This window comes from Anolis carolinensis, chromosome 2 (assembly GCF_035594765.1).
Source record: "Anolis carolinensis isolate JA03-04 chromosome 2, rAnoCar3.1.pri, whole genome shotgun sequence".
In the NCBI taxonomy this organism is placed as follows: domain Eukaryota; kingdom Metazoa; phylum Chordata; class Lepidosauria; order Squamata; family Dactyloidae; genus Anolis; species Anolis carolinensis.
Window position 1 is genome coordinate 259,361,594 of NC_085842.1, and position 26,162 is coordinate 259,387,755.

Below are 26,162 nucleotides of genomic sequence, written 5' to 3' on the forward strand. Positions count from 1 at the left end.
AACCCTTCCCCCCACTTATGCTGCTGAAAACTGAAAATACTGCACAGCACAGTCAAAATCTCCTCCCCTATGTGCGCTTCCTGCCCCATTAAAGAGAGAACAGCTGAAGAGAAGACTCACATGTTGAGGTGTGGTATGCTCATGCTTAGTTCTCAAAAGCATCCCTATTCCTGAATACCAAATCTGATAGGAAGACCAGCTATTCAAAGCCACACATCTGCCTCCATCTTTTCTCAAAATAAAGAAATGGCCGAAATCTAGTGATGTTTCCTTCCCCAGAGAAAGGGATTTGTCTCCTTTCTTAGCAGATTGAAGTGCAGCCAGACTTCCATTGCTTATATAGTCTACAGTTTTCTTTTTGAGAATTAGTATCTGAAGAAGCATCAGTGATATCCCTCCAAAATTTCCAGGGGATTTTACAGGTCCCAATCATTGAAAGTTGTTGAATCCTTATTTGTTTCAAGTTATCTGTCTTTCTTGCTTGACAAAAATGTCAGTGGAAACAGTTGCCTGGTAAGGCCCACATGCTTTAAAGGCACCTTCTCCCATCTGATCTTGGTGGTTAGTGCTTGGATGGGAGAAAATCAATGAATACCAGCTGCTGTAGGCTTTATTTAGGGGAAGAGGCTGGCAAAACCATAGGAGAATAGATAATTTTAAGGCATCTATGCAAACACAGTTAGCTAGCAGTAGGCAAATTGCTTTGGTAAACTAGAAATGTCCCAACCAATTTCTTAGTTTTCTCTAGACTTCCAAGAGATGAGAGATTATAAGGCTATACACAATAAGGCTTCAATGCTGTGCACATACACACCAAGAAGCAAACCCCTTGGACATAATGTATATGTTAGAGGAAGCACATAAAGGATTTCACTGTGTGAGTCTTTGGACTGCATAAATTAAGCTTTCACTACCTAGAAAGCTTGATTTACAAAATGTAAATTATTGTAACAATGGTATTATGACCAAGAATATTAGTTTCCTTCTGCCATGAAAATGCCATCCTCAAAACTTAATTCATTGATTCCAGGAAAAAGTAAAGAAGCATTCGCTGAGGATCACATGTACCCATATATTCCAGGGTAAACTGCACCAGAACTGCCTCAATGTAACCCAGGAACATAACTGGAGCCCTTTTGGGTGTCAGGCCAAGGGCTCATTTGAGCCACCACCACGTTGCCAGCAACAAGCAGCTCCCTCACAGCTCCTGGTCATGTGGGCACCCTGGTGTGATCTCACCAGAAGTAATGCAGCAAGCCTCTGTGAGGGAGCTGCTTGTAGTTGATGACACAGTGGTGGGTTTTGGGGACATGTAGATGCTAGATCCAGGCCAGATCCAGAGGCCACATCTCCAAAACACTGGGATCATTCTGGAAGCTCAAGTGGAAATCCCATTTCTCCTTGTGCCAGATTAACAACTGGATCCAGTGCTTCTGCAGCAGAACAGCCAAACATCACATTTATTCCCCATGTAGTTGAAAGATGAGTCCCCTTTATTTTACCGATGTAGATGCAGTCTTAATTTGTTCTCCATCCTGCCCCTACCACATCACTTCTGTTATTGGGGGAAAATGTTTCAGAGAACTGGAAGACCCTCTGAAACAAGTGCGGCACTATGAGGTGAAAGACAGTAGGGACCTCATCACATTAATGAGGTCCTCCATCCCAATTTGCCAGCCTCTGTGGCAAATCGGCAGGGCAGCGAGGCAATCCCAGCATGCTGCCTTGTTGGCAGCATCACTTCCTTAACACATGTGGGGAAGAGTTGGTGCGTGACTCCCCACCCCCCTCTAGTCCCCTTGTTCCCAATGAAACACAGGAAGGCTCTCATGTTGCCGGCACAGCATTGTAGAGATGCTTGTGTCCTGGTTGAGCCACAGAGCCTGGCCGGAAGTGAGCCTGCGTCGTCTGATGGACGGTGTGGGGCTCAGTGACCCAACTGGAATGAAAGCATCCTAGGACGCTGAAAATACATCATGTGATGATGCTTTTGATAAAAATTATTGCACCCCTTTCTGTTGGATTTCAACCCCATCTGTAAATTGAAGCATTCCTGTGCTTCTAGAATGAATAATAACAATCCAAGACTACATGCATAAAAGTATTTTTAATGATTTTTTTTGTTTTTAATAGATGTTTTAGATTCACTAACATCACATTCCTCAGACGTATCTTCTTTCATTCAAAATAGTTTAATGCTTTTCATATCCTTTACAGGTGATTTGAATTTCTTTTCTTTACTCAAAAATGAAATATACATACATTTTCTGTGATGCAATGCCTGTAGTTAATTTTCATGTTAAAACACATCAAGTGAACAAGAGGGATGAAAGAGAAATGAATATCTAATCTGTAAAATCACTGTAACAACCAGTGTTTTCCAGATTGAACAACAATGTCCTATTGTTATTGCCAAAAGAGTAAATACTTATTCTATAAAGTACTGTGTATATCAATGTTGCTTTGAAAGCTATTCATGAAAGATCATTAGTACATTAAAAACTTCCTGTGAAAACCTACATTGTTTTTAATTAGGCCAATATCTTTATAGTACAAACCTATCTTACCAAAAGAGTTTAATTAGTTTATTTGCAATGTTTGATTCAAGAATTAATATTAAATGTACATTTGTAATGTGATGGTTACCTTGACAAAAGGCCAATCTTTGTAATATTGAATGAGTTGAAATTGTCTCCACTTGTTCTAGTGCCAAATTTTGCACACATTCACAAAAATACAAATGACAGACACACACAAATATTTGGCTGAAGTTACACTGAAAAAATGTACCTGTTCCGACATACAAATCTTGTTCGTAACTTGAGGATTACCTGTACTCCTTTAATAGTGAAATACAAATCACTTAAATGGGATGTATGAATGTTAGAAGCCATACATGTAAACCTCATTCCAGTATAACATCTGACTCACAAATATTAGTTCAGTCCTAGTCTCCAGTGGTATAGGGTCCAGATCATTGCTTTTTAATACAGTGTTCCCTCACTACTTCACTGTTTGCTTTTTGTGGACTCGCTGTTTCGTGGTTTTTTCAAAAACACTAAAATAATATTATAAATCATAAAATTATGATATACAATGGCGGTGGTCTCAGTTGGGTGTGGGTGGCGGGCCAGAGAAGGAGCCCAGACAGTAGCGGGAGGAGAAGGTGACAGTGCCATGTCCCCCTGCTTCTTTCTTCCCTTCCTCCTTCCCTCCCTCCCTCTTTCTACTTCCTTCCTAAGGAAATATAGTGTCCCTACTTCACAAATTTTCACTTTTCGCGGGTGGTCCTAGAACGTAACCCTAGCAATAAGTAAGGGAACACTGTATATGTATTTATATGGGGCTTATACATCCGGGGTCACATAAAATATTATTCAGTGGACAGGGGTCTCAATGGAAAAGGTCTAAGATCAGGGGAATGAAGTGTGGATTGCAGCCTACATTTTTATGGCCCCTTGTGCCTGTAATTTGTGTATCCATCATATTCTCCCTCCTATTAGGTCCAAGGAAAGCATTTTTTAAACAACAGTAAGTGAACAAAAGCCATTTCTGGCTTAGTTTTGATTTTATAAAAGGCCCAAATTCTTCTGGGTCTAAAAAGGGGCTCTCCAGGGGGTCTAAAAAACATCTCTAGAGGTTGGAGGAGACGTGAATGATGAGAAATACTTGTTCCTCTCAACTCTTTCATTCTGTTTCTAGAAATCCACTGCTGAACCCTTTTAAAAAAAAAAAGATCTCCTAGTTCTATTACATTTAAGAATGTTATTCAGAATTATATTTCAAGTTATGTTGTATTCTTACTGTACCGAAAGATTTCATATTTATTTATTAAGACATTGGGCATTTTAGCTTCCGTAGTACAGAACTGTAGCACATCCCTTGCATTCAGATCTCAGATTTCTGGAAGCAAACCTCTGCTAACTGAGGTGTTTCATAAGCAAAGGGCAAAAGTAGGTGATATTTCCCTATTCCTGTCTTCTGTGTCCTCAAAAAGCAGTTTTGCAAGTTAGAAGATCCCCTTAACAAGATGGGAGGTGGTATTGGGCACTGCCCCAGTGGAAGAAGTTCATAGGAGGACATGTCTGGTTCTGAGGCATATATTTTTTACTCTGCTAATTTTTTTCATTCTTGTTTTAGGCAGGCTTGATTTGTAAGTTGTGCTTAGCTGCAGTAATGTTAGAATAAACAGTATAATGCAGAAGTAAGAAAAGTATTTGGTCTTCCTTTATGAGGCCACATTGTAACTGACTTTCTCCAAAATAATATAATGGTTATTGTTCCAAGAAAAATAGCTGTGTTCTTTATTTTTCTTCCAAAAGATCAGCCGTTATTTTCAGATAGCATACTGTAGTGCCCATTTCATTGGATAGCACCTTAAAATGCATTTTATTTTTATTAGTCTTTGCAATCTAATGCTTTGCAAAATCTAAAGTATGTTAATAAACATTAAAATACTGGACCAGATGCTTGCTGTTACAGTAGAGTCTCACTTATCCAACATAAATGGGCCGGCAGAACGTTGGATAAGCAAAAATGTTGGATAATAAGGAGAGATTAAGGAAAAGCCCATTAAATGTCAAATTACATTATGATTTTACAAGTTCAGTTCCTGCTGCTTAGAGAAACAGCTGTGGATCTGGGTGGGAGGCAGACTGTGTTGGATAATCCAGAATGTTGGATAAGCAAATGTTGGATAAGTCAGACTCTACTGTATTATGATATATGGATGTGTTCTGACTTGGATGCTGTAGCTGATATTTGAAACATCAATATATGTAATCTAAAGATGTAGACAGGATCCTTGAAGAGTTGAGTGCCACTACATATACACTGGATCTTTGCCCCTCCTTGCTCCCAAAATCTAGAGGGGAAACTGACTGTGAGAATAAGGGGTGAATTCACTGCAGCAAGCGAAGTTTCCATCCTGCTTGAAAGAGCTTGTGATGTGGCTGCAATAACGTCTTCAGTAGTATAGGAGCAAGAAAGTACAACAATGTCATTTTTTGATTTTTTGGCTGGGTTATTGCATTATTGAGATCATTAGATATGCTTGCTGAGAATAGAGTTTGGCCTGTTTTCATGTCTGTACAGTGGCATTGCCTGTTGTAGCTGCTCTTCTGTTCCTTGAACTCTAATTTTACAGGCACACACAGTATTTCCAAGTTTAAACCAAAGGAAGCATTGTGGAATGCTACCAGGGGCTGTCGTGTTAAACAGAAGCACTTGATAGTCATTTTAAGTCTAACTGGAATTTTCCAGGCAACTGTTTGCATTTAACTCACCCAGATTCCGCTGAGCTTGGCAAGTCCGAGCTGGGATTTATATGCAGTCCCATATCAATTCACATAATTATTTTTGTCACTGTTTGTTCATCTTTTTAAAAAGATGTATGTGCTACCTACTCAAAATTATAGGTGGCTCATATAAAACACATTAAAACAGCATTTTTAATCATTAAGAAGAAACATATCCCAAGAATGATTAAATAACCCAATAGAATGTTTAAATGCAAGTCTGCAGAAGCTGAATCTTGAATTTATCAGACCTATGTGTAATGCTCTGTGAATACCTTGTCATTTTAGTGGCTGGCATATGTGGAAGCTTAACAGAGTACCATCACTGATTGCCAAACTGTATTTCAAGCTAACAAGGGAAACTAGTTTGATTTAAAACAGGCTGACACAATTAGCATGCCCTAGGTCATCAAAAGTATTCAAGACATCATTGTTTTATCTCATTACCTTGTCACATGTCTGCTGGAATCACTCCGTGTTGTTGGGGGCATGAGGAACTCCTCTCCCAGGTGATCCCATGGGGGGAAGCATGGTATGTGTATGTAATGGGAACATGGGAAGCCCCCTGTGTTGCTGTGGCAGAAGGCATACACCAGCTCCGCCCTCCTTCACCCACAGAGCCGCTTTGATGGGAGCCGGCAGGCTCCGTGGGTGACCTGGACTAAACAGGCATATGCAGCTGAATTTAGCCGTTTGTGATGAGGTTGCATGTCACCTGTGTTTGTAATGTTGAATGTACAGTAGAGTCTCACTTATCCAACATAAACGGTCCGGCAGAACGTTGGATAAGCGAATATGTTGGATAATAAGGAGGGATTAAGGAAAAGCCTATTAAACATCAAATTAGGTTATGCTTTTACAAATTAAGCACCAAAACATCATGTTATACCACAAATTTGACAGAAAAAGTAGTTCAATACACAGTAATGCTGTGTAGAAATTACTGTATTTACGAACTTGGCACCAAAATATCACGATGTATTGAAAACATTGACTACAAAAAAGCGTTGGATAATCCACAACATTGGATAAGCGAGTGTTGGATAAGTGAGACTCTACTGTACATGGAACCTAATACACTGTCTTTCGGGTTTACAGTTATACCTTAATTTGTTTCACAACTGAACTCTTAACTCAAAATGCTCTTATCTTACTTTGATTGTGCTTTTCCTGGATGGCAGGGGGTTGGACTAAATGATCCATGTGGTCTCTTCCAACACCCTTATTCTATGATTCTATTATTATCTCAAAGCGATTTTTCCCATTAAAACGCATTGAAATACTATTAGTCCATTCCAGCCCCAGACCACCACCACCCATTTTTTGTTACCTATTTTTAACAAAACTTTACTTTATAAATAACAAATAATGTATAAATGCACATTCACATGGAACAAAAAAAAACAAACAAGATCAACTTAAAAATGGTCGATGCACAAAGTTGTGGCAAGGAAGCGCATTTGAGACAACAAATGATCCATGGAGCCCCATGTTGCCCATTACACAATGTATCCTCACTTCTGGCGGGGTTCCTTGGGTCAACCAGGGTGGCAGTATATAGAATGTTGTGCTGCCAGCCAGGGAGCCTCCCCGTGTTTCATTTGGAACAATGTGCCTAGAGCAGGGGGAAGCTTCAGCTGGTGGCAAGATGGGGCATGGGGCACGAGGATTTCCCCTCTGTTCCACAATTTGCCATGGAGGCTGGCGAATCGTAACACTGTACTTCATCAATTTGATAAAGTCCTTGTTATCCTATGCAAGATTTTCTGGCCCCACAGAATTATTTTTCTGAGGGTAATTATATCACATTGTATTATTTCCTGATGTGTTTAGGGGACCCTTTCTTATAAACCAGAAGTGATTTTAAACTAGTTCTGCAAAATTAGTATGTCCTAAGCCACAAATAGATATCCTGGTTGAGAACCGCTCCCTTGGGTCTAAAACAAGACAGAATTTCTCAGACCCACAACATATAGAGGATGTCTTAAGCTTTTTCCATTAAAAAGTTTAAAGTTGGAAAATTGTTTGGGCATGTCCAGGTTTAGTAGAGCATGTGTGTAGTTCCTCATCCTGAGGTCATTGCCCATCTCTGATATACAGCATGAAATTCTTTGACTAAAAGCCTTGTTTAGGCATTGGAATCCTGACATAATTATAATTTTGTGATACTCATTTCTGGGAAATACAGGAGGAAGGGTGGCCAGGGCCGGCCCTAGGTAATTTTCAAGTATAGGCAAACAGAATTTTGGCACCCCCCAAAAAAACCAATCACTGAAAAATAAAAGCATTGGATAAGTGAAAATGTTGGATAATAAGGAGGGATTAAGGAAAAGCCTATTAAACATCAAATTACATTAGAAAGTGGAAGAGGAGGAGGAGGAAGAAGCCTCCTCGCCTGGTTCTCCTCCTTCTCCTTCTCCCCAGCAGGAAGGACGAGGCTCTGCTCCTTGGTGCCTAGCCCTTTCTCCCGCGCCCACCTCATACCAGGATTCAAGCCGCCTCTGCTTCCACTGCCATGTTTTTGGGATGCCTGGCAGCGGCCCCGTGGGCTTCCCTTCGCCTTCTTTCGCCCTCCTTTCCTGACAAGGGGGCGGGGGTACGAGAGGGCTGAATCTATACTGTAGTATTAATGAAGTTTCACATCACTTTAACTGCCATGGCTCATTTCTTTGGAAGCATGGGAGTTTTAGTTTGGTAGACCTCTTGTAAAACTACAACTCTCATGATTCCATAGAATCGAGCTTTGGCAGATGAAATGGTGTCAAACTACATTAATTCTACAGCATAGATGCTCCCTGTGCTGTAGATGCTGCAAGATTGTTGTGCAATCCTATTCATATTTATTGAGAACTAAGACTCACTGCATTCTGAAAGGCTTACTATCTAGCATCATATATTTAGAATTGTAGTCTAGATTTTGTGACACTTCATTTGTGTAATTTCTTATTCATCCAGCCTCCATTTCTGGCTGTTGGTTAAATCCCTCTGTAAACATATCTTTGAAAATTGCAATCCTTTTTATTACTGATATTTTGTTATGTCATAATTCATTACTGGATCTAAACAGCTGTTAGAGAAAAAGAAAGTAATGTATAGCAAATGTATTAAAAGTAGGTTGCTACTCTCATTTGGGCATCAGAATTGCTGAAGATGTTATAATTTACAACATGTGTTCCATGAGTGTTTGCAGATAGTTATTCCTATAGCAACAGGGGTACAAAAACAAATTGTGAAACTCCAAATGTGACACTTGTCAATGTACAAGGAAAATGTGATGAAGTTAATTTTTGTTTATGTTAATTTTATGATTAATTTAATTAGGTGAAAGAGGAAAAAAAATGTCGTCAGCCTAAGTGTGGAATGCCCTTAGCAATATACCAGGTTCTTGTCCTGCGCACCTTGGCAATAAATATTTTTACTAGCCTTTTATATGTAGTTTTGAAATAATTTCCACCTACAGCCTAGGGCCCATCTGCATGGAGCCTTTCTCCTTAAGTGAGAAAGGGGGAATCAGCTTCATGGTGGCTAAGTGGCAACAGGCAATTAGGGTTAATATAGTCCTGAACCGCATTATCAATAGTCACTGGATACTCTGGAGTTTCCCTGAAGCTCCAGAGCTTGTCTGCATTTTGAGTGAGTATATACAGTTGGGTTGCTTCCTATTCAAAAAGTGGTTGGCGCCATTTACATTGCCATCCCATTTTCCCTGGGCTCAGGTAGCCCTGGGGACAAGGGATGACATCCACCTAGCCCTACCATTCTGGGCTTTGCAATACCCATGGGGCAAGAAAAGTATGATATTTGTTGTTTGACACCTGGAGTGATGCTAAGTAGAATGATGAAAGGAGTGTAGAAGGTAGGGTTGAAAGGAGGGAGCAGTTCCTCCTCCCCCCCCTCCCTCTCTCACATCACTTTGTCATTCAGACAACCATGATTATATGTGTCAAGCGGAGTCCAATGCCATTTTCATGCCCTGTGAGCCATAGACAATTTATAAACACAGTTTAGGCATCCAAAGAGAACATACAGGCAGAGCTACCAAGGAGGTGTAAATATAGTAAATACAAGGATTGTAGAGTTGAACAATTTTCCATTTCTCACTCTCAGAAAAAAATAATGGTGGCAGAAATTTTATGTGGGAGGGCAGTGCCTTTATCCTCCCCACCTATGCTCCACCTATGCTCCACTGCTACATCCCTCCTGTTTTTTGTAGGTTGTCCCTTTATTTGGGTACTTCGAAATGCTTTCAATGGACAGTTGAAAAACATGTTCAATACATTATTCTAAATAGTGCTACACATTTCAAGACTGAAGAAAATTTACAGTGGTATAATTTTATATGGGAGGACAGTGCCCATATCTCCCCACCCCTACATCCCTCCTATTTGATGTAGGTTGTCCTTTCATTTGGGTGCTTCGTATAGATTGTTGAACAGCGTGTTCCGTGCATTATTCTAAACTCTAGCAACAGAGAATGCAAAAGCTGGACAGGATTCTTCCCTTCAGATGAAACACTGTAATTTGTAAACAGATATCAACAGTTTGCAATTTTGCATGAATGCCATATCACAGAGCTATTTATTAATTTAATGTTCCTTAATCTATTATTTTAATTGAAAGTAAAGCAATGTACGCTCAATCAAAGTTTATCCTATTGAATCAAATGCTGAAATGGTAAGTCAGTATTGCTGTAATTTCCATTGCCTGAATGAGTTCACTTTATTTAGATTCAGCACTTGGATTTAGGCCTAAAAGTTCAAGGAATTTAACTCCCCAAAGGGATATGAGGAATTTGTTCATTTAAAAAAAATATAAAGAGGCATAACAAGTCAGGCAATTTAGGGAATAATTGATTTACTATGGCATAAGCCTTCATAGGAAACAGATCTGTGCATCAGATATGTGAGGTACAAGGAACAGTCACTCTGTTGATAGAAATAGATCTGTTTTCCCCCACCACCGCTTACATTAAAATGTTTCTTTTTAATTTCCAGATTATAGAACAGGCCCTTGTTTCACTCAGGTCAGTAACCAGATGTGTCAAGGTCAGTTGACTGGCATTGTTTGCACGAAGACGCTTTGTTGTGCAACGATTGGACGTGCGTGGGGACATCCTTGTGAAATGTGTCCTGCTCAGCCCCAGCCATGTCGCCGTGGTTTCATCCCCAACATCCGCACTGGTGCATGTCAAGGTAAGCCATTAAGTTACTAGAAGTTTTGCCTGCTGTACAATAGCTCTGATGAAATGATTACAACCAGATGACTATTTTTCTTTGCATATTGTTTAGTATACGTTCAAAACCTCAACTGTTTCTGTAAGTGTGTTGCTATTTATGAGACTGCATTGACGTAATAATGAAACCAGTGTTGTTTGGCAAAGAATGAACTTAGATCTGTGTTCTGTCTACTTGAGAGGGAAGGAATTATCTTGTATGTTTGCTCAGTAAGATAAATTTACATTTCCTTCAAAATATGTATTAGGGGGTGTAAAGAATGTTTTCAGCTTTTCTAATCCTTAATGAGAAAGAGAATGTCAACATGTCTCAAGATGATTCAAGAGCTTTTGCCCATTTCTTCATGTGATTCACAATGTATAAAGAAAAATACAGCATTGTAAAAATTCCAATTGTGATGGAAGTTATTTTTTTTATAAATAAAAAGGAACACATTAAAACTCTCATAATCTCTACAAACTGGAAAAAATAATTTGATTTTGGGGGCAGGGTCCATGTGAAATGTGCTATCTTGCACTTCTATTTAAAGAATATATATATACTGTTTGAGAAAATATGTGCATTATTTTATTCTGACATTGTCAAGTGAAGCATATGTATGAGCCCATCTACATGAACCAAATATGTTGTTGCTGGATCCGTGCCATGGGAGTTCACATGGTCAACTGCCAATTAGGTGATAGCTGTCAGCACAGTATGACCTTGGAGGCCCTTTCACTGTGGACTCAGATAGCTCACTTCAAAGCAGATATTGTGGGATTTGATATTCTGGGTTATATGGCTGTATAGAAAGACTCTAAGCAGCAGGATGGAGCTGATGTGGTACAGCTGGATCACTTTCCCCTCTAGTCCTCATCTTAGTAGAGATGGCGGGGTGTAAAATTGGTTTGATATTTGTTTCCATGGCTTATATGGTGCTTCCTATTAGAGGCAGTTAAAAGATTTCTAGCATTCTTTGTTTGCATCCTTCTTTGGCCCTGAGCATTTCTGAATGATGTCTCTAAGTGCTCTATAATGATCTGTTTGTGGATATCTTCACTGTTTCACCACCTCTGCCTCTCAAGACATCAGTGTTTCTACACTGAATTTCTTGGAGAGCAGCAAATGAATATGTAGCCTGTTGCCCTTCTCCCTTGGAGCAAATTAAAGGATTTTGTTTTGAACTGACCACTCACATTGGCTTCTTTGCATCACTTTCCCACTTCTCACCAAAATGACATGGAACATTTTTTATCTCATACATTTTGCCTCACACAAAAACTATTGTAATGGCAAAATACAATAGATTTGTTGTTACAATAATTGTCCAAACTATTTTGTTTGTTTTCTTGGCGGGCAGGATCCTGTACATGATGGGCGACTGAAATTTAGAGATGCAATTTAAAACTCTTGGGGAAATGATGTTGTAACTTTTCTTTCTTTTGGGTCTAGTTCTACTTAAATTCTGTGAATAGTGTCACTCTGGTATATTATAATCCTGTGTTATAAGATGACCTTTGAAAAATTAAAGTGTAAAATGTACAAAGCTGCTTACACTGAAAGACACATATATATTCCCTATACACAGGCCAAATAAATCAGAGTGGGGGTGAATGGATTCTATGGGATCCACATGACATGCAGAGTCCATTCACCCTAAAGTCTGCCAAGGCCACTTAATGTAACCTTGTCCACATTTTAAAAAGTCACAAGATATTCTAGAGTTTCCCCAAAACTTTGGAGCATGCCCACACTTTGTGGCTGTATGACTAGTTGATCCACTTTCTGTTCAGAAGTGGCTGCAGCTGTTCATAAGCTTGTCCTCAGACTTGGGTGGCCTAGGGCCAGGAGATGGTACATACCGTCCTCCACTTGTTCTCAGCTTAGCAGTGTCCACCAGGCACAAAACTGCTGACATTGACCGGAGTGACATGAGAGAGGGGAGGCGGAGAGGCGGAATCGCACCCCCTTTCCCCTTCCCTTTTCTGATCAGCACAGGGTGTGCCACATATGGGAAACTTGCTTTCAGTGGCTACTGCTTTGACTATCTGTAGAGATGCTGGCAAAAATAATGTTCATGGGAGGATTTTTTTCTCATCAGGGACCATTTTGTTAATTGGGTAGAAAATGCCTCATCATTCCATTTATGACATTATACCCTAATATACATTTTATTTATTTCTACAAATAAATAAAATATCTGTTTTCCTTCAAAGGTTATCTGCAATTGATTATTTTGGAGATTCAGAGCACTGCTTTTTTAATTGGAAATAACAGTTGTAGAATTTTTAAGATACGGAAATTGTATGGGTTATATATTTTAAAGAAAAGAAAGTCTGTTACCTAATCAAAACAATCATTCTGCCTCGTGTGAATAATTGTTTCCTTTCTGATGATGATTTGGGTATTGCAAAATTCATTGAGAGAAAGGACAAGGTTGTTGTATGTATTCCGGGCTGTATGGCCATGTTCTAGAAGTATTCTCTCCTGACGTTTCGCCCACATCTATGGCAGGCATCCTCAGAGGTGATCCCAGCCATGAAAGTCTTCGACAACACAGAAAGGACAAGCATAAAGAGAAGGAGAAAGCAACAACAAATTTGCAATCTTTTCCCACACATGACTGAAACTACTAGTTCCAGAATTCTTGTTGGTGAATTGGTGCTGAGAAAGTTCCCACTAGGACAGGAGCCCAGCGGCATTCTCAACAATAAGCACATTCATTTTGAAATAGGGTGTCTTAATTCCATATGTGAACAGAATCTGACTGGGTTGCAGGAGGTTGCTGCCAGAGGAAAGGAGTGGCTGTTATATTACAAGAAGAGCTGTACTCACCTCAGTCTTGAATGCAAGCATTTGGGAGATGCAGAGTTCATCCATATGATCTCTTCTTTCATACCTGCAACTTCCCTAATTTCTGAAGATACTTCATGAGAGTTACACCAATGATTCACTTGGCTCTTTAGCTTCAATACACTTGAAAGTCATGCCATTTAACTGAGCATGAAAAATATTCTTAAACCGTGCAATGAACAGTTGACATTGTTGCAAAATTACAGTGTGGAAATTGAAAACAGTGTGGATATTCAGCCTGTGAACAGTGAGTGTTTAAAATAAATATTATTTTTCACTTTTAATTTATGTAATTTAACTATTGCTGTTTATGAAGGTCTGAATGTGCTTCACTCACTATGAATTAGGATCTCAGCTCCTGAGCAGCTTGTACTGTCAAATCATTTTTCGGAGCACCAAATCATCAAAAGCTGAAAGATAACATCAGTCTTTTGACAAGGGGGCAAATCCTGAAATGTGCTGAGTATCAGTAATTCTCATTAATCCAAACACAATGGGCATTTGCACACAAAGATTGTATGTGCTTTCCTGAATTATGGATGATCTAACAGTACCACCTTCCTTTTTTAAACTAACAGATAAAGTTTTAGATAATCTATGTGTGGCCTTTATCTAAAAAGGAAGGAGATCGGAAAAAGTTTCCAGGTTTTCCAGTTGGAATGGGAAAAGTAGGCTTTGAGAGCCAAGCAGAATGATTGCTTCTTCTGAATGAAAGAGAAAAAGGCACTGTGAAGCATTATGTCCTTTGCAAACAATCATTTTTGTACATCATTAAAACACCAAGGGATTCTTTCTCTGCAGAATTTATAGAAGTTCTTCTGGTGCATCTAAAAGTGTATAGGAGTTGAACAACCTCTCAAAGATGAAAAGGTGGAGATGAGAAGTAAAACTAAGTGTTGTCTATGTACTGATAACATTTGGGCAACCTCCCACAAGAGTATGTAGGGAAATCTCTGGATGGCTACCTCAAACGTTTAACGTAGACCAGGGTGAGTTGACAGTGGTCCCCAAGTCTTCCAAGGATTTTTAATTGTTTTTTAAAAATCTCCCAAGTGTTCCCTCAGTGGTGTTGTCAAAGACTTGTACACAGGATTCCTGCTAATGCAACTGCTCACCTAGTCAAAGGTCTTACACAGCAAGCAGTCCTACAAGGGCAAAGTATACAAATAACCCAGAGTTCTTTCCAAGGGTCAAATCCAAGCAATCTCACCAATTCAAGTCATAGTCCAAAAAACATAATCCAAGGTCAAAGTTCCATCCAAGAATTCACCAACAGAAATTTGGGCTGCAGCAGTTCCATAAACATTGCTCCCAGCAAGCTACCAGCTCTAACGTCCAGCTATTTATGGCGCTTTCCCAAGTTCTCTCACCTGTTCACCCTCTTCTGAGGGCCCTTCTACACATGCATAATAACCCAGGTTAAATCAGGTTAAAAGGGGGGGGGGTGAATGCTATTTAGCAAAAATGCGGGAAGAATTCGGAGGAATTGGCTTAATGGCTTGAGGGGGAAGCAAGGGAAAAAGCTTACAGGTCCCAAATGGGGCTTTTTTCTGGTTAAGTGCAGGGGAAAATGGAGGGCAGGGAGGGGGAGGTTGGCAGTGCCCATGCCTATCTCTGCTGATCTCGGATCAGCAGGGGTGAATATCTAGATCCCCCTTGCAAAATCCTGGGGTTTAGGCCAGCTGTGTGGCCTCAATTCCAAGACAAAGTGGGATTTAAAATCCCAGTTCCTCATGGATTTTGGCCTGTCTGAAAGGGCCCTGAGTCAACTGATTAGATCTCCTCAGATGGATAGCATCAGTTTGTAATTGCACCCTAGCTGGAATGCTTAATTCCTGGTCTGCTTCCTGGAACTCCTGAACCTACCCTAACTCTGTGTCCCCTGAAATTTCTGATCCTGCTCTACAAGGGTAGAGTATCAGGCTTCTGCTCTCTGCTTGCCCCTGACTCAGATGCTGGGCAAAGCAGCTCTTTGTATTCATCCTCATCACAAGCACTGCCAAGTGTGGGGGGACAAATTATCTACTTCTTGACCATCCAGGTGTTTTACATCCAAGAAATGCCTTAGCAGGAAGTGATGTGGAAATTGATTTTAGTTGCTTCCTGTTTAAAAAATACGCATCTTCTACTTTTTAAATGGCCCAGTAAAGATGTAAAGTATAGAGATCCTCTCCAGGCTTCCTAGGGAGCGTATGGGGATTTTAGGACATAAAATTATATTGGGGAGTGGAATGGTGTGGTATAGGCTTCCAAAGTTATGTCAAGCCCAAACACACACTTACCTCTAAGTGTAATCTAGATTTTGATCCTCTAGGGGGAAAAAAAATCTTAAAACCAAATGTAACCAGAAGATGCTAGGACAAATAATCCAGAAGATGCTAGGACAAGTAATGCTGCTGTGAGGTCTAGGATAACTAACACACTTGTGTTTCTCACATATATTCATAGCCATAGGTTGTTCATAAAAATGCTGATTATATTCCAAACCCAGTCCTAGTGTTACAGCTGCTTTAGAATAGATTAGAAATATTGCCTGACATTTGGAACAGTTGAGAAACAATCACCAGCTGCAATACCTTGCCCAAGAATGAAAGATTAGAAACTGGATAATTGTTGCAAACTAATTTATTCAGTTCAATTTTTTTTACAAAGACTTCCCAATGAGAAGTAGGAATGATTCCATTTCTAACACAGGACAATTTTAATGTCCATATCTCATGCCTACACCGTATAGGACAACGTTCTTCCAAAACAGCAAGGTTTCATTAGTTTTCCTGTGCCTGCATCCCTCTGTTGACAGAGTGTGAAATTTCAGTTGATGACCTTTCATTTTAGATGCTAACAAAATATAGGAAGGAACCATAGACTTATTGCAAATTAGTTTCTTTGGATCCTTCTTTTGTCCCTTAGACCAATATATATGCCTGTGGGTGAAGTGAAAACAAAACAAACAGAACAAAACAAGAAAGCTCTCTTTGATCTTGTTGACATTTTGCATAGTTAATTGTGTGCTGCTATTTTGGTTCTGTTTGTTCTGGTTGGTTCTGGTGCTGGTTTTTTTTTCTCTCACTTTTATGGGATGCATTTTGGAAAAGACAGTGTGTTGCCTTGTAAGCTTTTCTAACTAAAAGCAGAATAAAAATATTTTATCAGCTTAGCTGATCTCTGAGGTCAGTTAGAGAGGCCCTCTTGTCCTATCTTTTAACTAAGCTATATTTGATGTAGTTCAACAGAATGTCTTCTTTGTTGTAGCACCAAAGCTCCGGAAGGCCATGCCTTCTGAGAGCCATCTAGTTCTCACCGTGTTGGGTTTTCATTGCTTGTTGAAGGCCTATTTATTTAGGCAGTCATGTAATCTTGATAGGGTGTTTATTTTCGTGTTATTGGATTGTTCCCAGCTGCCTCTGTTTTCTTTAATTTGTTAAGGCTTCAATCCTAGTTTCCAGGACTGTGTCCCAGGACCATAGAGACTGTATTTCCCCCTCCAAGGCCATTAACAGTGCACAGGAAGATCTGATTTCATTTCCCTTTGCAGGCTTGGTTTCCATGATTGCTCCCTTCTGTGGCTGGAGCTTCCAGCCTTGTAGAGCATAGCAAGAGGGCAATAGAGTGAGAAATGGATCCACTCCATACACAGCTCTCCCTGCTCCCAACTATGTTCTCAAAATGGATGGGAATTAAAACAAGCTTCAAATATAGTCTATATTTTCTTTCATTGCAGTGGAAGGTTGTCTTTTGTACAAGTGTCTTTGCATGTATATGAGAGGAGATGTGTTGATGGAGTATCAGCTGTAAGGTTCTCTGCATTTACTGGGAAAGGCTCAACAAAACCATAGATGGGATGGACACTCTGAAGTTGGAACACTCCATCCAGTTGCCTCATTCTCTTTAGAAGTATACCCTAAGTTTTTAATGATTTGATTGTATTATACCACACTTTTGAAAACAGAGAAAACAGGAGTGCAGTGGCTTGCTGATGGAGGACAGGACTGCCCTAAAACATGGAAGAAAAAGGGATAAAAATGGGAGTGGGTGGCTAAATGATGTTTCTCAAAAATGCGTGCTGATTTGGATTAACAGCTGGAAAACACATGTCAAAAGGTGCACTTAAAACCTGATTTCAGCCAGAAAATGCACATATTCGCTTGACTGTATATCCCTGCAGTCAAGGAAAACATGTGATTTTGTTTGTATACCCTGGTGTAGACTGTTCCAGCACATGTGTGCATTTTAAAATCTTGAAACAGCTGATCTGGGCATTAAACAAATGGAGCCATGGACACACAGATGGCTAAATGGAAGCACAAATGAAAAGCAATTACAATGAGAACTCTCTGTAACTATTCCTTTGTTCTGATCTTTATGAAATTAAACAGAGCTTGAATTTATAGTAGAGTGAGGAGAGATGAGAAAATATCTTATTATATCTATGTTTAGATATTCGCATGAGCACATATGAGGTCCAGCGCATCTCGGAGAGTCAATTTTAAAAAGTAAACTTCCACTGGATGTTCCCCGTCCATCTTGCAAATTTTTAAAATCCACTACAAACAACCGTGGGGGAGCATTTACTGGGACTGACAGGTCTGTGTTTGGACTTACTATCAGATCCTGTAATTTTTTGCCCCACTTATTTGTCCTGCATTTTTGTCTGGAAGCTCTCTGGCTGGTTTGATTGTATAAAGGAAGTTCAGTATGTTTGCAGTTATATTTTGCATGGAATGTGAGATATGCATTGCCAAGAAGTCTTTCCATATACAAAATCTTCCTTCACATATACTCTCAACAGGCATTTTTCTGATAATCACACAATATTTTGCTTTTTAAGACTATGGCTTAAATCCAACACGAGCATGACAAAACTTCTTTCTCTTGCTCTCTTTCCAGCAGTCCTTAGAGCTTCCTGAAAACTGGCTTCAGATGTTTTCCCAACCTTTCAGAATAGGAGTGTGGGGTGTGTAGGAGGCTGCAGAGGGGAAAGGATGTTAATTATCTCCTACTTCATAAGGAAGTTGTTGGTATATGCTTTAAAAAAAATCGCAATTGCTTGGTCATAATGTGTTCAGGATTCTTGAAGAAAAATGTCTCCCATTTCCTAACACTAATAAATGAACCTGTCATAGTTTTCAAAAGCTTATGCTGCAATAAATGTGCCATAAAACTATTGGTTTTGATGTAGTGGACTAACAGTGCTAATAACTCTCTAGAATATGAACTTATTTAATTTTTTTTCATTATGTCATTACATTCTATATGAACCCAAATTTCAAGATATGTAAAAAGCCAAAATATTTTTGTTTAATACTTTTCAAATTAGAAAGATACAACCTATGAATGCATTTTAAAGAAAAATCGAAATTTCCCACACAGTATTTCTTCAAACATATTTTACAAAAAAACAAAAAAAAAATCCAACATTATTTTTGAGTTCTTAGGATTGCATGGAAGGTGAGCACTGAAAAGAGCTTTCTTTTCAGATGTGTGTGTGCAAATCTTAACAGGTGGTTATCATTTACTCAGAAAACGGTTTAAATATTCAAAAACACTTTACGGTCGGGTACCAATAACTAAGATTAAATAGGCCACTACTTTGTAAAACATTTCTGTGGAGTTGTCTATGGTGTCATGGACTGTTAGCCAGATGTGCCCTGGCAAAGCTAAATTTATGTCTGAACTAGCTCAGATAAATTGCAATCAGTTTTCTTGCTGGGGTGTGCATAAGGTATATTTCCAACTATAGCCACAAGATTTACTGTAGTATAGCCTCAGAAAATTTGCTGTGCCAGACTGTTTTAGACAAAATATATGTGCTTGCAGAGTCCTATGAAAAGTTTAAGATATCAGTCTAAGTTTTACCATAGTGAATGCAGAGTTCTTTATAATTTAGGCAAATGGCACAATGATAGGAGGACATGCTGCTATTTATAGGAGTTTGTCTCATTTATGTCCATTGTAGAGCATTTTACATTTAGCACTTAATGTGTTAAATTTGGGGCAATTGTCCAGATAGCCTGGGACCACATCCACTCCCCTGGTATGTCACATCCTTCATATAGCCTCTACCCCACCTCCAAACCATCTAAGGAGCTCATGCAAGTTCCTGGCCATTACAAATGCTTCATCTGATGTCAGAATAGTGTGTCCGAATGACCAACAAGATGTAGGCAGGCAATATGAGTGCAGAAAAAGGGCGATGGCACCTATGTCCAGTCTGGACAGTGGATTGGACCAGTGCCACTGTCCAGATAGTCCCAAACCCCAGGGATAATCTAGAATTTCAAGCAATTTCCAGAGTATCCACCAACATGTTAAAAGTGGGGCAAAGTTGGTTTAAAGTGGAAAAAATCCACTGTTTTGGAAGCCACTTTGAGTCTTGAGGACAGCTCATTTGCAGTGAGTTGACAATAGGATTGTGCATTTGTATGGAATTACTATCCGTTTCTGTATGTTCCATTTGTATCATTTTAGTTTTTGGGTGTTGCTTCCGAATATGGGCCCTATACAAATTGGTGTTTTAGAAAAGGTCTGGAAAATAAACAAATATTTTCATACCTGCCAGGGCTGCAGGCCCTGGGAGGCACGGGCGCTTTTCTCCCCCCCCCCCCTTTAACTGTGTAAAGTAAAGAATAAAAACCTTATTGTAACTCAATCAGCATGTGTGGACACAGCACATCTTCGGAGCTCGGAGCTCCACTTCAGGGTCTGGCATACGAGTAAGTGGATTGCCGTGTAAGATGCGCACCAGACCCTGAAGCGGAGTGCCGAACGCTGCATCTTGCCATTTGGCACTCTGATTCAGGGTCTGGCATGTGTGCATGCATTTTGGACCTGCTCGCCAGATGCACTCTCCTTGGAAAAAGACTGCATCTGGTAAGCAGGCCCCCCAGCAGGCCCTGAAGTGGAGTGCCGAAGATGCACTGTGTCCACACACGCTGATGGAGTTACAGTAAGGTTTTTTTCTTTGCTTTACACATTTAAAGGTGGAGAAGAGAGAAGCGCCCATGCCTCCTAGGGCCTGCAGCCCTGGCAGGCATGAAAATCAGACAATAAATAGTTACCGTTACCACTTTTCATTCATTTTACTGGTGTTTCCATACTGGAGGGGTGTGTTTCGTTTCATGCATTCCAGTACAAAAACACAAATGAAACTGATGTAACAGTAACTGAGCCCACGTCTAGTGACAAACCTATTGTGTGAGGATCTGTGGAATCCATTGAATGGAGTAGAACAAGATTTTACCAGACAGCTTCTCTTGATCTTTGTGGCCTGAATCCTACTGGTAATGCCACAGTCAACTCATTAAATTAGTTGTGGAATGGTACAACAACACTTTCGTGAAGTTCACTAATTGAATTGGTTTGCTCAGCCTAATGTAGTCCCCAGACTACTAATAGAATTCAGGTAGCTCTCTCTCACCTAATACTTTATAAATAGAAATAAAAAGTGTTTTACCTTCCTATTGGTATTTTCTTGAATCAAGTGATCCTATATATCTATTTTCACATGATAAATCAAGTAATCATGAGAAATATCATAATCGTTATAGTAGCCACTTACAGAAATTAAAATCAGTGTGGCCTGTGTAATGTAGCATACAAACCAATTTGTCATGGGCTTTCAGAAGCCTCACTGTATCAGGCTATATGATGTGTCCAGCCGGGTTTTAGATGTAATTTATGTACATATCTAAATGCCTATTAATAGCTTCACTAACATCAGGTCCAGTGTAGAGGAACTACATTCATGTTTCATTTCCTGACCTTCCCCCCACCTCCCAGCAGAATACATAATACAGGTCTTTACTTCTTTCTTTCTGTATTTAGACCAAAGCTGGGAATGATTAATTAAAAATGTTCAGTGTTAAAATGTTTTCAATGCATGGAGAAAGGAAAGCTTAACCTATTTTTGTTTCCTGTTAGTATAGTAATTAACATTTAATTATTTAATATCTCAGTCTCATTCAACTGTGAAACATTCTTTTGTAAGAGGGTCAAACAGAGACCCTCTTTGTAGAAGTAATGGCCACTGGAGAATTCATATATTGCTGTTTGCACATTAATTTGCTACTTAACAACATCTGTAAATTGTTAATATTAGCTACTGCCGTGCTGACACAGTTGACTGCATTTGAATAAGCAACATAGACAGATAAAGGGTGCACTTATGCTGAAGCACAAGGCCAGAGGTCAAATACTGTACCTTACTGAAAGAGGCTATTGGGAACACTGATGTGGTTAATAGTGCCACATTGCTGATGAGACTCAGCTGTGGGTGAATTATATATTATTTTACTCAGTGGTTTTTATTTTAAACTGTCATAGGGTTGCTTCAAAGGTGTGTACATCACTTGATTTCTCGCCATTTCATAATTTAACACTGGCAGAAGTAACAGCTTTACTTGGTTAGAAAACCCTTAGCATTCCCCACACCCATGCTGTTCTCTTTCACATCTCTGCCTCTTTCTCTTTATTTATAGTTCTTTCTCTCCATCCACTTCACTGGTCATGCAGTGCTTCCCTTTGCTATCTCCCTTCTCCACCTTACTAGGCAACAAGAATCACTCCCCAAACTATCTGAGGAATGTTGGGTCCTTCAGAGGAAATATTGTGTGGAACTGTAGCCTACTGGCCAATTATTATTAAAATGAATAAATGTATTCTAAAAACAAAATACTTACAATATGAACACCCTTAGGATTGCTTCTGTAGTCAAACCAAATTTGAGGTATCCAGATATTACTGTCTTGGAAATACATGGAGATGCACATATTTTTTATTATTATTGTAGACTGACACACAGAATAAGCAAACTATTGCAAAGCATTAAGTTGGAAAATGAAAGTATTATCTATTTGTTTGGTATTTGATGTATTATTCTTATCTGTGAGTCACCATGTAACATAGCAACCTTTGATAAATATGGAGACCAGCTCAAGGTGCTAGAAACATGAAACGACGATTTATTTGGTTTGCTGTGAGTTTTCTGGGCTGTATGGCCATGTTGCAGAACCATCCAGCCTGGAAAATTCACAGCAACCCAGTGAGTCCAGCCATGAAAACTTTCAACAACATAAGGATTGATTTTCTCATGGGCTTTCCCTTGTTTCCAGTTTGTAAAGACTTCAGAACAATAAGAGAGCAGATCTGCAGAACAAAGATACAGTATGACAATGACACAATCACAATATATACTGCTATGAACAACTACTACACAATAGCTCATATTACTGTCATACAGTACATCATACTAGAGCATGGATTCACATTAAATTCTGCCCCCTGCAGAATTCTGAATCTTGTAGTTTAGGGACAGTCCTTTAAACTGCTCAGCCAGGCAGGTCCTGGGCTTCACTAAACTACAAATCTCAGCATTCTGAAGGCGGCAGAAATCGGATTTAAAATGGATCCATGCTCTGGTATGATGGAGCTGTAAATCTTCCATGGAGACCTACTAAGATCAGCATTTTTTCTATGTAGAGGAGAATTGAGAAAAAAATCATATAATAATTGATAATCTATATAAATAAATCATGTTCTAATTAAATGTGTATGTTTGTGCTGGGTTCTATTGGGCAAACATTATTTAGACCCAAAAGAAACTTTAATACCAGTTTGTTGTATATTTTCTGAGGGCATCGAAAGAGAAGGAAGAGAACCACTGCAACTACCTTGTAAAATAAATAGAAAAGGTAGATTGCAGTTACAAAGTGTAGCTTGTCTATAGAAGTGTTGCTATAGAGTCAGTGACATTCAAAGTTTCTATACGACTTGACTCCATAAAGCATTTCTTCTTATGATAGCTGATTTTCCTAATTTATCATCAAAAACAGTATCTCAAACATGCAAAATTATGTGGCAAAATTAATGCAAACAACCAGTGTTAAGCCTTAAAAGGGCAATTCCAGGAAGGATAACTTTGTGACAGATGTTAATGATGGCTTTACTTTGCCTGTCACTTCCTGAACATTTCTATAGTACTATAGTATCCAACATAAACGGGCTGGCAGAACATTGGATAAGCGAAAATGTTGGATAATAAGGAGGGATTAAGGAAATGCCTATTAAACATCAAATTATGTTATAATTTTACCAATTAAGCACCCAAACATCATATTTTACAACAAATCAACAGAAAAAGCAGTTTAATACATGGTAACCTTATGTAGTAATTACTGTATTTATGTATAACCTTATGTAGTAATTACTGTATTTAACACCAAAACGTTGTAATGTACAAAAACATTGACTACTAAAAAACTGACTACAAATAAAGATAGAATTGCATAAAATGAACTTAAAGTAACAACATTGTCGGAAGTGAAATCTGTAGAAAGTTCAGTCCTTGCTGCCTAGAGAAACAGCTGTGAATATGGGCGGGAGGCAGACTTCATTAGATAATACAGAATGTTGGATAAGTGAAGATTGGATAAGCGAGACTCTACTGTATTAAAACTTATTAAAACTGTGTTTAACTATATATCTCATAGCAAAATCTTGAAAAATTGTTAACTGTGCATCTCGTGTGGCCAGCAGAACCGAACTGCTATTTTCTTTGTTTTATTGAAGTAATTCTCTCTAACAGTGAATGGAGGAGGATGAATGTGAAAAGCCTATTAAGGTGGAAATGAAATGAGCTCACCCAAAACAACATTCTTGGTGTGCAAAAAGGTATAGCAGTTCATAAATAAAAAAAATTCTTAAAACTCAAAATATGGTCTAAGTACTCCTGAGCTTTGGGAATTTATGGAATGTTGAGGTCATAAAAATAATAAGGTACAGAAATAACTAACTTCATTGTCTGGAGAGATAACATCGATATCCATAGTGCTGTCAGTAGAAAGGTCCTGAGTGGCAGTGTTATATTCTGAGGTAATTTTTGCAACAATTCTGTCTATTTTGTTTGCAGATGTTGATGAATGTCAGGCTATCCCTGGACTCTGCCAAGGGGGGAATTGTATCAATACTGTTGGATCATATGAGTGCAAATGCCCTGCTGGCCACAAACAGAATGAAGCAACCCAGAAGTGTGAAGGTATGTATTGTACATTAGGTAAAATGTCTGTGCAGTATTTTATACCTTTGTTGGTTTATGACATTGCAGTATCTTCACTGTGACCTTTAGTAGCAAGCAGAAAAGTTAGCTAATAGCACCAGATTGTTCTGTTGCTCATCAGACCTGATCCCAGTTCTTTTTTATCTGTGGTAAGAAATAAGAGCCATCCCTTCTGACAGCTGGCAGTCAGTTCAGAACAGTACATTTTGGACAGATGTTCAGATTCACAGCTTGCCTACTTGCACATTTTGTCTGCAGTAAAGGTAAAGATAACATTTTGATGCAAATGGAGCTGGAAGTCATTTTTAGATACGTTTGTGCATCTCATGGTGAAAACCATGCTTAAAACAAACCATAGACTTCGGTACTGTAACACATCTAAATCCTCATCGTATAAAAAAAGGGCTGTCAGTACCCTGTAAAGCCTTATGCGAATGCATGTTGATGCATTCGTTGTTACACAATATTTTAACTACCTTTATTTTATTGTGCTGCTGGGAAATAAAGCTTAGCTAAGTTGTTAAGGTAACACTGAGTGTTCAGTCATTTAATAAACTTAATTATTTTGTAATCTGGCATCTGTGGGGAAGAAAAAACCTCAGTTTGGATGTGCAGGTGGACAACAGTGAATAATTCCTTGGATGCAGAGAAACTACTGAACAGCCCAGAGGACAGGAGGCAGAAGGGGCATTCAGTAGAATGAAACAGGGAAATCTGATGGAGAGCTATAATGTTCCCTAATGGGGTTCTTCATTGCAATAGCTCCTAAGTGACACATTGCAGAATGTAAAAGAATGTAAAAGGAACAGTAACAATGTAGGGGTTATGATGCAAGCTCAGTTGTAATCACAAAAAACAAACATTTGTGCAAACCAGGAAAATATTGTTTGGAACAGTTAGCTTTTACATAAATAATAAATGTGAGAGTGACAGTGTTTCATATTTTTACCATTAAAACTTGTTTATCTCATTCAGTGATCACTTGAAAACATACTGCAGCTTTCACAATAATATTTTAAATAATGAAGTGAAGGCATCTGTAGTTACTAAATATAGTTGTAAATAGTATGGATGCTGCGTGGGCAACTGAAGTGTGAGTATGTCCTTGGCGTATGTGCTGTTTAGTGGGATGTCACTTTACACATTCTTTGTTTCCAAATATCATTTTAATTTGGGTGGAACTTGGAAAAGTAACTTTTTTGGACCACACATCCCAGAATTATACATCCAGCATGGCCAATTCTGGAAATTAGAAAGCAAAAGTAACTCTTCCATGCGTTGAACTTGAGTATTAGTAATACAAGTCAAGACCAATTCATGCCTGTGGTACTTTATGTGGCTGTGAATGAAGAAATCTCTGGATGTAGAAAATGTGTAGGATTGATTAGAAAATTTGCATTAGTGAAAGATAGAAAATCAAAATTTTATTTAGACCTTAGCAATTCCCTTCCTGTTCATGTTCTATGTTGAACAGTCTATATAACCTGCCTGAAGTGCAATGCTTTCTGTTGGCTTTCGGCAAACAACTTTTTTTTTCATGTAGAAGTTGAGTACTCCTTATCTGGAATTCCAAAATCCCAAATACTCCCAAATCCAAAACTGTTCACATTTATTTATTTATTTACAGTATTAATATTCCGCCCTTCTCACCCTGAAGGGGACTCAGGGCGGATCACATTTCACATATAAGGCAAACATTCAATGCCTTAACATAGAACAAAGACAAGACAAACACGGGGCTCCGAG

The 26,162-nt window shown here is 39.0% G+C and overlaps 1 protein-coding gene across 1 annotated transcript in view; it reads left to right on the forward strand.

The window, feature by feature from the left end:
* The window catches only part of fbn2 (fibrillin 2), a 154,739-nt gene that overhangs the window by 22,941 nt on the left and 105,636 nt on the right, over positions 1 to 26,162 (forward strand). Inside the window, exons 6-7 of the mRNA XM_062972128.1 lie at positions 10,292 to 10,489; positions 24,270 to 24,395. Of these exons, the coding sequence (XP_062828198.1) occupies positions 10,292 to 10,489; positions 24,270 to 24,395 (324 nt within the window). The remainder of the gene's footprint in view (positions 1 to 10,291; positions 10,490 to 24,269; positions 24,396 to 26,162) is intronic.